This window comes from Dendrobates tinctorius, unplaced genomic scaffold, assembly GCF_039654945.1.
Source record: "Dendrobates tinctorius isolate UK_male_01 unplaced genomic scaffold, ASM3965494v1 ptg000071l, whole genome shotgun sequence".
NCBI classification, from domain to species: domain Eukaryota; kingdom Metazoa; phylum Chordata; class Amphibia; order Anura; family Dendrobatidae; genus Dendrobates; species Dendrobates tinctorius.
Window position 1 is genome coordinate 19,484,282 of NW_027361739.1, and position 16,588 is coordinate 19,500,869.

The 16,588-nt window shown below is 45.4% G+C and overlaps 1 protein-coding gene across 1 annotated transcript in view; it reads right to left on the reverse strand.

The window, feature by feature from the left end:
- The window catches only part of LOC141096125 (synaptonemal complex protein 2-like), a 244,255-nt gene extending 232,667 nt beyond the window's left edge, over positions 1–11,588 (reverse strand). Inside the window, exon 1 of the mRNA XM_073582529.1 lies at positions 11,421–11,588. Within this exon, the coding sequence (XP_073438630.1) occupies positions 11,421–11,490 (70 nt within the window). The 5' untranslated portion in view covers positions 11,491–11,588. The remainder of the gene's footprint in view (positions 1–11,420) is intronic.
- Positions 11,589–16,588: the final 5,000 nt, after the last annotated feature.

The following is a 16,588-nucleotide window of genomic DNA, read 5'->3' on the forward strand; positions in this document are numbered from 1 at the left end:
AGGTGGGGTTCGTGCGGGGAAGGGAAGCGAGAGACGGCATAGATAAGACTCATCTTGACTGCATATGCTAAATCAAAATGTAAGCAGTTGGCTTTGCTATCGATAGACGCGGAGGCCTTTGACCGCGTGCATTGGGGCTTCATGTTCTCGGCCCTAAGACAGATAGGCCTGGGAAATCGCTTCCTGCATAGGGTTGCGGCCCTATACTCTGGCCCTTCGGCAAAGGTTAAGGTTAACGGAGCAATGTCAGACTCTATAGCCATTGGGAACGGGACCAGGCAGGGTTGCCCTCTGTCGCCCCTTTTATATGTGATAGTTATGGAACATTTGGCGGTGGCGATTAGGAAGAACCCCAGTGTGCACGGTCTGTGGGTAGACAGTGTTCATTATAATGTCTCTCTTTACGTGGATGATCTACTACTGTATATATCCCAGCCACATATTACCCTCCCATCATTGATGGAAGAGTTTCAAAAATATGGAGCAGTCAGTAATTTTAAAATTAATTTTCAGAAAACTGAAGCCCTTAACATATCCCTAGGACAGACAGAACTCACAAGAATTATGGGAAATTTCCCCTTTCGGTGGAAAACCGGGGCCATTCAACATTTGGGCGTTCAAATCCCTACTGACATGACTGACCTATATAAACTAAATTATATGCCCCTGTTAGAGTCGACTTTGAAACGGTTGAGGGAATATGGACGGAAGAATATCTCGTGGTTTGGCAGGATGAATTCATTTAAAATGGATATTCTTCCCAGGTTCTTATACCTGTTGCAGGCGGTTCAGATTGTACCGCCGAAGACATTCTTCCAGACCATTAGATCTGCACTAATCCGCTTTATCTGGCAGACATCTAAACCTCATCTCAAATACTCTATCCTAATCGCCCCGAAGCCCAGAGGTGGCGTGGGTCTTCCTGACCTGGAACTCTATCATAGAGCTTCCATGCTTGCACGATTGTTTGACTGGCAATTCGGCCACCGTTCTAAACAATGGGTTCAACTGGAACAGACATCTTTTAGTATTCCACTGCGCCATCTTCCATGGATCCGACGCTCCGATTTAGTTGCAAACGACTTTAAGGGACCCACAGGTTTCTTGACTTGAGAAGTTTTACAGATTTGGAATCATTTTAAACATAAAAAGAAATTGATCAGCACTCTGAATCCGTTGACACCAATATTTGGTAACCCGGATTTTCCTCCAGGGTGTCATAGGGACCAATTTTTAGGTTGGCATAGTAGTTCTGACTTACGACTGGGACAGGTACTGGTGGAAGGACACTCTCCTGGATGGAATACAATCAGCTGAGATCGTTTATCCGGGGAAGTTTGGGTGACCGTACTTCTCGCCCCTCCATGACACGGTTTGAAACTTTATTACAACTGCAGGACCCTCCCTCTCACCTGATTTCTCTTTTATATAAGGAATTTCATTCAGGAGACTCGGACGCGGTTCCGTGCTACATCCGTGCATGGGAGGATGAGATGGGATATAAATTTTCAGCTGAAGACCTTGACAAAGCATTTCTCTTTACACACAAAATGTCTCCGGCTGGGGGCGCACAGGAGAAAAATTTTAAGATACTGACCAGGTGGTATCTGTTCCCCGTCAGATTAAAGTCCATTTTTCCGACAGTAGATGATACCTGTTGGCGATGTGCAGTTGAGAGAGGCACGCTATTCCACATATGGTGGCAATGCTCTGCTATACGACCCTTCTGGGGAAAGGTGTTTCGGGCCTACCAAAAGATTTCTGGAAAATACGTTCCTCCTTCCCCACAAATTGCCATCCTATCAATTGTCCCGGGTTCCATATCCACTTAAAAGAAGAGCCTTCTTCGGTTTTGTATTACCGCGGCACGTATGGTGATCCCACGCCACAGGCGTACGACGATATTACCAACTATGGCAGAATGGTTATCAGAATTTGCAGACATTTTCCGTATGGAGGAGTTATTGGCTGAATTGGAGGGAGATAACTCCCGTTTGGTCCGAATATGGCAGCCTTGGATCTTATTCAAGGAAACCCCTGAACTACTTCGATTGGTCGAGGACGCTCCTTAGGGGCCGGCTCGGAGTTCTGAGGCCCGTTTTCCTTTTTCCCCTCCCCCTCCTCCCTTTCCCTTCTCTACTCTTTGTGAATCTCCTTACTCTTTCTAATTTCTTTCTTTCTTTGTTATTTGAAATACACCTCCACAGGTTACGTGTAAAGACGTTGTTGAATGTGCTCATAATTATTATTTTTTAATATTTAACAACTGATGATGCTAACGTGCGGGAGGGTATGCGGGGAGGAGTGCTGTCTCTTCAGATTGTTTCATTATACGCGAGCAAATATCGTATGAAAAATGCTTATACAGCTGAATTTGTCGGTCTGCGGTGGCGGACTCCTGTTTGTTCTCTCGTACGAAGTAGGTCTGATGAATATGCAGCGACTTTTGTTCAACTGGGACATTACGAGCCTTTGGGCCAGAAGACATCTCGCCTTTATAGGAGATCGATTATTCTGTATTCTAGTACGGCATGGTGTATAACTCTTGTTGTCTTGTATGTTATATGTGTAATCGTTTTTCTTTTCAATAAAAATAGATTCAACATAAAATCTTGTAGAGCAACGTGTGAGATACAAGGATGACGGCAGTTTCGCGCGGCTGCGCTTCCACCAGTCCTACTGTGAAATGGCAACAGCACACTCCAGAGGGAGGGATGTGCTCTCATCTCGGGCAGTGCTCCTGTGGGGCAGACATGGTGGAAGGGCTGCAGGACGGGCAGAAAGGGGAAGGCTGACTTGAAGACCACTTTCCTTTTGCAGCGGGCACAGGCATAATGAATCACAGTGGGTTTAGGAGGACGAGAAGCCCCTGCAGAGTTGGGCATAACTCGAGCCTTGATGATACTGCTGAAAATGGGCTATAAGAGCGACAGAGGCAAGGAAAGAGAGAGAGAGAGGGCAGAGCCTATCAGATGCCAGCGATAGACAGCAGGTGACTGATAGGTTAGCTGTATCCCCCTTGTCAAATATCCTCAGTTAGATGCAGCGAGGGCTGATGCCAATTGCACAGAAGACAGGGAAAGGCAGTGTCTCAGACAGGACGTGTGATCTGCTGAGGCACAAGATCCAAGATGGCATCAGCAAAGCTGAAACAGCAAGCATGCTGCGGAGCGGTGGGCATGGCTAAGGTGCCGGCCGGCGAAAATGAAAGACTGCATCCAATTGGCAGACGTGCCCAGGGTCGTGGCCAGCCTGGAGGATCTGCCGATCATCAGAAACAGAGAGAAAAAGGGTAGCGAAAAGACGTGCGCAAAGCGGGGGGCGTGGCATGGCCAGAGAAGAGACTCTCTGACCCAGCGAGGCCTCCTATTGGCCCAAAAAGAGCACGAAATTCAAGTGCTTGATAGGGAATGGACAAAGGAAACCAGAGAGGGGGCACGGCCAGGGATAAAAGGGGATGTCTGGGACCGAACACAGGGAAAATGGCCAGGGCTGCCAAAAATAATGCTTAAAGCCACCCTGTCCTTGTTAAGGAGCAGACATGTGACGGGTCCTGCCAGCGCCACTGCGGGGTAAGGAATATCTTAGTTACTCACCGATAACGGTGTTTCTCGGAACCCATGACAGCACCACGGAGAAAGGGGGTCCGCCCATCAAGGACAGGAACCTACAGATAAAAAGGCGGCACCTCTCCTCCGCCCCCAGTTGGTTACAGAGCATCAGAGGGTCTCTCGGTAAGTTAACAACAAAAGTATATACATAACATTATAATATTGCATATTATGGAGAAGCCCCGTGTCTAACAAAAAACACATTACACACATTAACTCGTGCTCACCGCACACGTGAAAGGGGAGGGAATAAGCGGGTGCTGTCATGGGTTCCGAGAAACACTGTTATCGGTGAGTAACTAAGCTATTCTCTCTCACCCATGACAGCACCACGGAGAGAATCTCAGAGATTGGTAGCTTAGGGAGGGACCACCACCTGAAGGACCCTTCTCCCGAAGGTCAGGTCAGATGTAGAGGCTAGATCTAAGCGATAGTGCCTAAAAAAGGTAGAAGGTGTTGACCAGGTGGCCGCCTTACAGATCTGCTCTATTGATACCTCTGATCTTTCTGCCCATGAGGTCGTCATTGCCCTTGTAGAGTGAGCTTTTAGACCCACCGGGATGGTATTCCCACTGGATGAATACGCCAGGGCAATCGCATCCCTTATCCACCTTGCTAGGGTACTCTTGGATGACTTGAGTCCCTTCCGAGGTCCCTGGAAACACACAAAGAGAGACCCTTCCTTCCTACATTCCTTGGTGGCCTCTAGGTACTGAACTAGACACCTCTTCACATCCAGGTTGTGAAATTTCTCCTCTCCCCTATTCCTAGAGTTTGGGCAGAAGAAAGGACCATTTCTATTGTCCAGGACTTTAGTGAACGGGGGTATTGCTGACAGAGCCTGAATACCGCTCACTCTGCAAGCGGATGTTAGGGCCACTAAAAGTATAATTTTTAATGATAGGGTTTTTAGGGGTGCTGATTGGATGGGCTCGAATGGGGACCCTGTTAGTGCAGACAACACTAGGTTTAGATCCCATTACGGTATTTTCTGGGTGGTTATTGGCCTAGACCTGGCTGCGGTCCTCATAAACCATGCCACCCAATTGTTGCCTGCCACATCCTGGTTATAAAGGGCACCTAGAGCCGCTATCTGTACCTTCAATGTATTAGTTGCTAGCCCCTGCTCTAACCCTTTTTGTAGGAATTCGAGAATTTTGTCAATTTGAATTCCATCTTGAACCCTTACCCCAGAGCTAGATAGAAATTTCCTCCAAGTTCTACCACAGGCCCTGGTTGTGATCGGTTTCCTACTCTTTTGTAGCGTGGAAACCAGGTTTTCTGAAAACCCTCTCCCCCTCAGCAGAGCCCTTTCAAATTCCATACTGTTAAATGGAGGTTCACTGCCCGAGGGTGTAACACGGGACCTTGGGACAGAAGGTCGGGGAGATCTGGTAGAACCCAGGGGTCGGTTATTGACAGTATTCTCAGCCAGGAAAACCAAGTTCTTTTTGGCCAAAACGGGGCTATTAGTATCATTCGTGCCGTCTTCTCTGACTTTCCTTATGACTGCCGGGATGAGAATGGGCGGTGGAAAGGCATACATTAGGCCCTGCGTCCATGGAAGCATAAACGCATCCAGGGTCCTGGGATTCCCCCTGGGGTCTATGCTTCCAATTTTTTGTTTTTGTGGTCGGCAAACAGAACCATGTCCGGGGTTCCCCACATTTTTACAATTTTCGAAAAATGGACTGTTTTAGAACCCACTCCCCTTGATGTAGCTGGGTGCGACTTAGAAAGTCTGCTGTCTGTTTTTCTGCTCCCCGTATGTGTAGTGCAGATAGGGACAGTAGGGTTTTCTCGGCTAGCGTAAATATTTCGGAGGATGTGTTCATTAGTGTTCGGGACCTGGTTCCCCCCTGATGATTTATGTAGGCCACCGTCACTCGATTGTTCGAAAATATTCGGACATGATGTCCCTTTAATATCGGTAGAAAGTGTTAGGGCGTAGCCTACTGCCAGCAGTTCCTTTTGGTTCGAGGATGCTTCTAGTTCCTGACCTCCCCATTCCCCCTGAGCCACCCTGTTGCTCATGTGTACTCCCCATCCCTTGGGACTGGCATCCGTGGTGATTATGTGTGTGACTTTTATCACCCAGGGAATCCCTTTGGATAGGTTGTCTCTGTTTCCCCACCAAGCTAGGGAACGAATAGTTTTGAAGTCTAGTGTAACGTAACCTTCCAAGTGACCTCTTAATGCTGACTGGTTGGCTAAAACATCCCATTGGAGATCTCTCGTATGTAGCTGTGCCCACTGGACCGCCGGCAGGCATGCGGAGAGGGACCCTAACAGTGACATTGCTTTTCTTAGCGACATAGAAGGGTTCTGCGTTGCTCTTGCTACCATCTGAGCGATCCTCTCCTTTTTGTGGTCTGGCAGGTAACACTCCTGGGTGTTTGAGTCCAGTGTCAGGCCTAGGAACTCCTGGACTTTCCTGGGCTCCAGCCTTGATTTTTTTAGGTTTAGGAGCCATCCAAGGTTTTTTAGAGTGCCCATCACTCTGTCCTTCTGTTCCCTGCATCTTTGGGCTGAGTTGCTCGCTATTAAAAAGTCTTCCAGATATGGGACTATTAGAACATCTTGTTCTCTTAGGTGAGCTATCATCTCTGCCATTAGTTTCGTGAAGATTCGCGGGGCTACCGAGATCCCAAATGGCAGGGCCCTGTACTGAAATTCCCTTATTTCGCCTCCTATGGAGACCGCAAGTCTGAGGTATTGTCGGGAGTCTTTGTGGATGGGGACGTGATAGTAGGCATCGCTGAGGTCTAATACTACCATGAAGCAATGTGGAAAGAGAATTTTGATGGTCAACTTGATCGACTCCATTTTGAATTTCTCGTTTTTGACATAATCGTTCAGTCTTTTTAGATTTATAATTGTCCGGACGGTACCGTCCTGTTTGGTTATTAGGAAGAGAGGTGAGTAGAATCCTCTGCCTTTCTCCCACGGGGGAATCTCCTGGAGGACTTTTTTGTTCAACAGGCTTAGGACCTCTTTTTCGAGGGCTTCTTGTTCTTTTACTGATGATCTTAGTGGGGTCACTACATATTTTTGAGGTGGGAGAGAGAGAAAGTCTATCCTTAACCCTGATCCTATCAGATTTAATAACCAAGGGTTGTTCGATATTTTCCTCCAGGCTGGGAGAAAAAAGCTTCACCTCCCTCCCACCCTGGGCAAACAGTCACTTGGAGGGCTTTTTGTCTCGGGACGAGTTACCAAAGAAGAACCCCCTGTCTCTCCTTCTGTCGTCCCATTTCTGTTCTCTCGGGGGTCTCCTCTGAAAATTTTTTTTGTTCCGAAAGGACCTTTTAAAGCCTGTGGGGCCTGTAGGACCTAAATTTGGGAATCCCTTCTTTTTGTCCCCCGTCTTTTTGAGGATGTCATCCAAATTCTCTCCAAATAGGAATTTCCCTTCACAAGGGATGGCACATAGTTTCATCTTAGTTTGTAAATCCCCAGGCCAACATTTAAGCCACAGCGTTCTTCGGGCTGCGTTTGACAGGGCTGCCGTTTTGGATGACAACCTTACCGAATCAGCCGAAGAGTCGGTTAAGAAGGCCGCCGCTCCCCTTATAACGGGAATGGATTCCAGGATCTTCTCCCTGGGTGTACCTTCCCTTAGCTGCTTCTCTAGTCAGTCGACCCACACCATGAGGGCTCTGGAGGTACAAGTTGCCGCTATCGCTGGCCTAAGATTTCCTCCTGTTGATTCCCAGGTGCCCTTGAGGAAAATATCAGCTTTTTTGTCTAATGGGTCCTTTAGAGTACCCATATCCTCAAAGGGGAGTGCAAATTTTTTCGAGGCTTTGGCGACCGCCACGTCTAACTTCGGGGCTCTATCCCAGGACGTGGACGCTTCCTCGTCAAATAGGTATTTTCTTTTAAGGGAGGGAACGTGGAGTTCTTCCTATCTGGTCTCTCCCATTCTTTTTTTATCAGCCCCTGTACATTCTCGTTCAGCGGGAATACTCCGTCTCTTTTGGCCTAATCCCCCAAACATTATGTCCTGGACTGATCTATCTGGTCGAGGGTCTGCTACACCCATGGTAGACCTTACCGCTTTTACTAACATGTCTACCTCATCCAGAGGAAAGCAATGACGACCCTCTGTTTCCTCATCTTAGGATGACGAATCGGTGTCTGAAGTATTTGATGTAACTTCCCCTGACGTCGAGGCCTCTGACTGGGAGGCTGCTACTGTGTCCATTTTCTTTCCCCTTTCCTTGCGTTTTAGGGAACCTACGGTCCTGTGACTGTAAGGGGCGGGGCTTAGCGTCCTGCTTTCAGAGATGGCAGGACACTATACAAAAACTCAGAGTCAGGCAAAACGGAGGTCATACACAGAGCGGGCAAGCGAGGTACAGGAGGGATATACAGATGGGAGGTCAGACAAAGCCAAAGGTCATACACAGTACGAGCAAGCGCGGTACAGGAGGGATATTCAGGAGGGAGGTCAGACAAAGGGTCATATACAGCACAGGCAAAGCAGGTACAGAGTCGGCAAACCAGAGACGTAAACCGTAACAGAGCAGGGTCAGAATACCAGGCAGACGGACAATGATTGGCGTGACGCACGGACAGAGCAGGGTCGGGCACACTCAGATAGGAATATAAGCGACAGGGGACGGTTCTCCCCGGAAGCTATAAAACCCTCCCCAGATCCACAGAGAGGCTCTCAGAGTTAACTCCTTCACCACCTACCCAAAACGACACTGTGCTGCTGCTGCATTGGCTGCTCCTCATGCTGGTCGCTGTCCTCCATGTCTACAGGACGCTTCCAGCAAGGAGCAGCTCCCACCGTCTTATTTTGAATCTCCCGGACCCTGACGTCACCTCCTCCTCCCAGCCTGCCCCGCTGTGCCCCCGGGGAGCGCGCAATGCGCATGCGCCGACCGCGGGGACCTGGAAGTCTTCATTCCATTTCCGGGGCAGCGCCATATTGGTACACCTCTGTACCGCACGCTGCCCCCGCGTGTACCGGTGTCCCTCCAGCCCCATTCTCCTTTTCGGAGCGGCGGCTCGGTCCTCCCTGCTCACCCTGTACAGCCCCTCGGCTACAGCGGTGGCGGCTTCAGGCACCGACCCCGCCGCGGCAGGGGCCTTCCCACTGCCAGGACTACGAACGGGACAACCCTGGTTCCTCTTCAAAGGTAAGCCTGCCGACTGGTGCAGGATCCACGGGTCACCCGTCAAGGACAGGAACCCAACTGGGGGCTGAGCAGAAGTGCCGCCTTTTTATCTGTAGGTTCCTGTCCTTGATGGGCGGACCCCCCTCTCCGTGGTTCTGTCATGGGTGAGAGAGAAACATACATTACCTGCAAGGTGGGTCCATGGTTCCGCTTCGCAGATGAGGATCACATCAGGAGCGGGTCGCTGGAAACAGGGATCCTTCTTCCAGCACCGTCTCTATATGGTGCAGAAGATGGCATCAACCCCTTCCTCCCAGCCCTCTCCGAGGGGGGGAAAAGGCAAGGACTGGCTACCTGGAATCACCCTGAAACACTCGTAAAGGTGACAGGGGATAAAGTCATGTTTGCAGGTCTGAGAGTGGGCTCTCTCGGCTGCATATGCACAGGACAACAGGGTGAGAAATTACACCCTGTTTCCCTAAAAAGATGAACCTGAAAACAAAGGGAAAAAGATTATTAAACACAAACAGGGAACCTGCAAGGGAAAATGCAGATCTGGGATCAGATCCAGGTCTGCCTCCTACAGACAGTAAAGCCCCCGTCACACATAGCGATCTCGCTAGCGAGATCGCTGCTGAGTCACAAGTTTTGTGACGCAACAGCGATCTCACCAGCGAGATCACGGTGTGTGACACCTATCAGCGACTGGGCCCCCTGCCGGTATCGCTGATCGTTGTTGGAAAGCATTGGACATTTTTTTGAACGCTGCGTGTGACAGGCAGGAGACCAGCGATCAGCGCGCTGGTAACTAAGGTAAACGCAGGGTTTCTAAGCAGCGCGCTGTGCTTAGAAACCCTCTATGTACCTTAGTTACCAGCGCGCTGATGCAGGGAGTGGTAACCAAGGTACACATCGGGTTTCTAAGTGACGCGCGCTGCTTAGAAACCCGATGTGTACCTTAGTTACCAGCTCCCTGCATCAGCGCGATGGTAGCTAACGTACACAGCGACCCCGCGCGCTCGGCGTTGCTGCTGCTGATCGCTGGTGAAGTTGCCTGTTTGACAGCTCACCAGCGATCATGTAGCGATTCACCAGCGATCCTGCCAAGTTGATATCGTTGTCGGGATGGCTGGTGAGTCGCTATGTGTGACGGGGCCCTAAGATTAAACTGAGGTGCTTTGTGCCTGTCAGTGGGTGTATACAGCTGAGGAAGAACTATTTTCCTTTTCTGCCTAGTGTCAGCCTCCTAGCAACAGCAGCATACCCCCATAGTTACCTCTGCCCCACAATGAAGTGATAAAGAAATAAGTATCAGCTCCAAGCTGTCTACTTAGCCTTTACTGGTTGTTAACAATGGGTGATCCCAAAAAATGATGTGGGGTGCTCCATATAATTAATATTCAGCATTAGATTCTGTCTTTCACAGTTGAAGTGCATCTACGATAAAAATTAAAGATGTCTCCATCCTTTGTAGGTGGGAAAATTTGTAGCGGTATATAGGCCACAGAGCTAGTCTGACGTACCAAAAAGAATGGAGATAACAAATTTGAAAAAAATGATTCATACTACCCTGGTCCAAGGGCAATGTCTGCACTTCCTGATAGACAGTTGGACCAAAGTGCTTCAAATTTCCTATCTCCGATTATCCTGGGCACCATCACTGTAAGCTCGTCATAACTAAAAATCTGGTTCAAATGATGGGTCATTTTCTGAAGACACCACGTTTTTTATTTTTAAAGTAAACGTGAATTGCTTCACTAACGACAGAGCGGTCACTCTGCTACTACAACTGAGACTGGAGGTTCTCTTGCCCAGGACCCTTTTAAATCGGGCCTACGCAGCAGGGTCCACCACTGTCACTTTCACGGTACACTCAGAATAGCATATAAAAAAAATTGACACTATTCTCATCTAGGAGAGTGGGACGATTTTTTTCTCACTTGCCAGCAGTGTGCTGTCCATGTCCTTTTTTTCCCTCAGCATCTATTAACCTTTTACAGGACCATTTACTGTTTCCTTTGGTGCAGAATTGTAATGTGTCCATAAAAATGAGATGCCACTCTGATTTGTCCGTATGGCATGCAATTTATTTTTTCTCGCACTGTACCGAAATGGCAGCATGCTGCGATTTATTTCTCATGCCTAACAAAGCTGAGAAAAAATATGTAGATCTGCACTGCCTCTTTGAATACCATTGGTCGGAGTGCAATACGATTTTTCATGGGATTGCACTTGTCTAATTTATACACTAGTGGGAGTGAACTTTTTAACTTTAGGGAAAAGAACTGTCTTGCCTTATGAGTGGTGTTATGCTTCCAATTTCTATTAAATAATATATTTTGGGAAAGCTACCTTAGATTTTTTTTATCAAGACTGTAGAAAAAGTATCGCTTTATGTAGTTATGTAAAAATAAAGGAAGTACCACTACGGAGCTAGGCAAATCTTACAACTACTGTAGGAGCTATGGTGGCAGCCATATTTCTTTCCCAAAAGGCCGATAGCAGATTTGTATTAATGCTAAGCAAAGTGAACTCTACATCCCTTTCTACTCTAGATTAATCATCGTCATGTAATAACTGTATTAAAAGTGAGGGCAGAACAGTCTATATGTAGTCATTATGTGCATTTGACAAGCCACACTAGCAGGCTACATTGTTATCACATGGCAAATGCATTTACCTAATACGGTCTTTTCTTTAGGCAGGTTTCCTTGCTTTTGTCTCCTGTAGCCAACAATCTTCGATTTCATTTTGCTTCCAGGATCTCGTAACCAGCTAAACTCTGTTTTGCTGTCATCACCTCCTTTGTCAGTATCAGTGTCGCTAAACAGATGCTTGCGGGGGTCTTTATGCTGCGTAGTTGGAGCACAGGATTAATATAAAATAATCTACAGTACATCATAGTTGCCTTCAATTATATAATACATAACTGTGATGCTATGGGCATTTATAAAGTGGAATGTAACATGTTTTTAAGTAAGGTATATCTGGGGCCTGTACCTATAGGTGCATCTCATAAAATTAGAATATCATCAAAAAGTTAATTTATTTCAGTTCTTCAATACAAAAAGTGAAACTCATATCAAGTCATTACAAAGAGAGTGATCTATTTCAAGTGTTTATTTCTGTTAATGTTGATTATGGCTTACAGCCAATGAAAACCCAAAAGTCATTATCTCAGTAAATTAGAATACTTTATAACACCAGCTTGAAAAAATGATTTTAAAATCCAAAATGTTGTCCTATTGAAATGTATGTTCAGTAAATGCACTCAATATTTGGTCGAGGCTCCTTTTCCATCAATTACTGCCTCAATGCAGCGTGACATGAGAGGTGATCAGCTTGTGGCACTGCTGAGGAGGTATGGAAGCCCAGGTGGCTTTGATAGCAGCCTTCAGCTCATCTGCATTTTTGGGTCTGGTGTCTCATCTTCCTCTTGACAATACCCCACAAATTCTCTATGGGGTTAAGGTCAGGCGAGTTTGCTGGCTAATCAAGCACAGTGATATGGTTGATAAACCTGGTATTGGTACTTTTTGCAGTATGGACAGGTGCCAAGTCCTGCTGGAGAATGAAATTTCCATCTCCTAAAAGCTTGTCGGCAGAGGGAAGCATGAAGTGCTCTAAAATTTCTTAGTATACGGTTGTGCTGATTTTGGTCTTGATATAATACAGTGGACCTACACCAGCAGATGGCATGGCTCCACAAACCATTACTGATTGTGGATACTTCACACTAGGTCTTGGAAATCAAGGTCCAAGAGTCTGGAAGAAGAGTGGAGAGGCACACAATCCAAGCTACTTGAGGTCTAGTGTGAAGTTTCCACAATCAGTGATGGTTTGGGGAGCTATGTCATCTGCTGGTGTAGGTCCACTGTTTTTTATGAGAACCAAAGTCAGGGAAGCAGTCTACCAGGAAATTTTACAGCACTTCATGCTTCCCTCTGCTGACAAGGTTCTTTGAGATCGAAATTTCATTCTCCAGCAGGACTTGGCACCTGTCCACACTGCCAAAAGTACCAATACCTGGTTTACAAACAACAGTATCACTGTGCTTGATTGGCCAGCAAACTCGACTGATCTTTCAGATTTTAAAATCATTTTTTCAAGCTGGTGTTATAAAGTATTCTAATTTACTGAGGTAATGACTTTTGGGTTTTCATTGGCTGTAAGCCATAATCAGCAACATTAACAGAAATAAACACTTGAAATAGATCCCTCTGTTTGTAATGACTATATAATATATGAGTTTCACTTTTTGTATTGAGAACTAAAATAATTTAACTTTTTGATGATATTCTAATTTTGTGAGAGGCACCTGTATATAATGTAACAAAGTAACGTCAGCGCTATATTATACAATTAGGGTATGTGCACAAGGTAAGCATTTTCTGCACATATTTCTGATTCAAAAATGCTGCATAAAATATATTCATTTTTACAATGTTCTATCCTCATTCATTAAAATGTGTAAAAATCTCATGCAAAAATGCTGAAAAAATAAGCTACATGTGCATGACATTTCAGAAATCTCAATTGACTTTGCTGAGAGTTTTTCTTGCGGCAAAAAACATGCAGAAAAAAACTTGACATTTGAAAATACCCTTTGAAGAAGGCCAGCAGGCACGGAGGATCTCAGAGATTAGGTATTTACCTTCTGTTCGTTCTCATTTTTACTTTTGCTGGTTATCAAAGATGTTGCTCTTAAAAAACAAACAGATATGATTTAGTGATGTTTAATAGTTTATTTTTCTTTATAATCCACCAAGAACAACTTTCCATGCACAGATAATTTCCAAAAATTCTGGAGAGAAAAATGTGTAGGACATATGCAAAACAAGAGATCATCTACATTAGTACAAATATAGTTAAAGAGGTTTTTACATTAGGCCATCCAAATTGTCTACCGGGCATAAAAGTCATCATTCTCGGCAGCACGTCTAGGTAAATAGGTGATGTGCTGTCGATAACATGACACTGCGTGGTGACAGCAGCAACGTATTAACTTTCGGTCCCCATATAATGCCTGTTTCACACATCAGTTTCTTTCGTCAGTCAAAATCCGCTAAAATGGCGGATAGCGGATCCGTTCCTGTACTGACCACAACGTTTGTGAGAGAGAGAGATAATTTTTCAGCCGCCAGAACAGAGTTTAGGGTTAAATTTCCGGCTGAGTGAAGTCTTTCGGGTATGCGCAGTGAGAAGTGCGGATCCTGCCGCCCGAAAAAACGTTACATGGTCCGTTCGGGCATGTCGGCGGACGTAAAAATTTTGGCGGATCCGCAAAAAAAACGGATCCAACGGATGGCCATCCATCAAGATCCGCCGGTAATGCAACTCAATGGGAAAAAAAACGGATCTGCCAAGAAAAATGGTGGATCCGTTTTTTTTTGCAAAACGGCGGATTTTGACTGATGGACACAAACGGATTTGTGAAACAGGCCTAAGATGATCAGTAAAAATTCAGCACACAACCGCTAATCAGCTGGTGTATGGCCGATAGGTCAACGTTTAACTCCCTGGATCTGACTGCATAAATGGGTCATTAGATACTGATCAACTATCCTTAGAATAAATCAGATATCAGATCAGCGAGGGTTCAACACATCTACAGATCAGCTATTAACCCCTTTACCCCCAAGGGTGGTTTGCACGTTAATGACCAGGCCAATTTTTACAATTCTGACCACTGTCTCTTTATGAGGTAATAACTCTGGAACGCTTCCATGGATCCCGGTGATTCTGACATTGTGTTCTCGTGACATATTGTACTTCATGTTAGTGGTAAAAATTTTTTGATGTGACTTGCGTTTATTTGTGAAAAAAACGGAAATTTGGTGAAAATTTAGAAATTTTTCAACTTTGAATTTTCATGCCCTTAAATCACAGAGATATGGCACAAAAAATACTTAATATGTAACATTTCCCACATGTTTACATCAGAACAATTTTGGAACCACAATTTTTTTTTGTTAGGGTAAGGGTTAAAATTTAACCAGCGATTTCTCATTTTTACATCATTTTCTTGGGAGGACCACATCACATTTGAAGTCACTTTGAGGGGTCTATATGATAGAAAATACCCAAAAGTGACACCATTCTAAAAACTGCACCCCTTAAGGTGCACAAAACCACATTGAAGAAGTTTATTAACCCCTCAGGTGCGTCACAGGAATTTTTTGAATGTTTAAAAAAAAAAAAAAAGAAAAAATGAACATTTTACTTTTTCCCACAAAAGAATTATTTGAGGTCCAATTATTTTATTTTCCCAAGGGAACAGGAGAAAATGGACCCCAAAAGTTATTGTGCAATTTGTCCTGAGTAGGCTGATGCCCCATATGTGGGGGTAATTCACTTTTTTGGCACATGGCAGAGCTCGGAAGAGAAGGAGCACCGTTTGACTTTTTCAACGCAGAATTGGCTGGAATTGAGATCAGACGCCATGTCACGTTTGGAGAGCCCCTGATGAGCCAGAAAAGTGGAAAAACCCCAATTCTAACTCCATCCCTAACCCCAACACACCACTAACCCTAATCTCAGCCCTAACCCTAATGGGAACATGGCAATAAATACTTTTTTAAATTTTATTATTTTTCCCTAACTAAGGGGGTGATAAAGGGGGTTTGATTTACTATTTATAGTGGGTTTTTATAATTGGCAGCTGTCACACGCTAAAAGACGCTTTTTATTGCAAAAAATAGTTTTTGCATCACATTTTGAGAGCTGTAATTTTTTCATATTTTGGCACACAGTTGTCATGTGAGGTCTTATTTTTCGCGGGACGAGTTGACGTTTTTATTGGTACCATTTTCGGGCACATGACATTTTTTGGTCGCTTTTTATTACGATTTTTGGGAGGCAAAATGAACAAAAACAGTATTTCAAGAATTTCTTTCGGGAAAGGGGGGGCGTTTATACCGTTCCGCATGTGGTAAAATTGATAAAGTGGTCTTATTCTTCGGGTCAGTACGGTTACAGAGATACCTCATTTATATTTTTTTTATGTTTTGGTGCTTTTATACAATAAAAACAATTTTATATAAAAATAATTATTTTTGCATCGCTTTATTGTGCGAGCTATAACTTTTTTATATTTTCACTGATGGTGCTGTGTGGTGGCTCGTTTTTTGTGGGACAAGATGACGCTTTCAGTGGTACCATGGTTATTTATATCCGTCTTTTTGATCGCGTGTTATTGCGTTTTTTGTTCGGCGGTATGATAAAGCATTGTTTTTTGATTTGTTTTTTTTTAACTTTTTTACATTGTTCCGGGGTGGGACATCACTATATCAGCTAACACCCGGCCGCGATCAGCAGCGCTTCCCCCGTGAGCGCAGCTGATCACTATGATGTACTATCCCGTTCATGGGCATAAGGCCCAGGGCACATGGATGTGATAGTACGTCAAATGTCAGGAAGGGGTTTTCGGGGGCACGCGTGTGGGTTCTGGCACGTGTGTCCCTGCAGCAAAGTATAACTGCAGCTAAAAAGTATCGAGATGATGCAGTTTTTTCAACGGCAGTTAGTCACGGTAGGAGTCAGGACCCCACACTATGTATGTCTCTTTTGGGTACATCTGCCGAGTAAGCACTTCTTAATACTTGGACCTGGATTTTCTATTAATCCATCTTACTCCTTCACCATGTTTACATATGCCCTCACAGTGTTTGCTCCATTAATCCTCACTATCCTTCACTATCCCCAAACCCCAACACCCTCTAAACTAATAATCATCTCCCCTTCCCTCTTTCCTCGCCACCTGACCTCCTCTGCTGACCTGCTCCTCAACCTCAGCTCTCTCCTAATAAAACATAAAACAAGCCACCCACTAAACTTCTCCCACCTGCA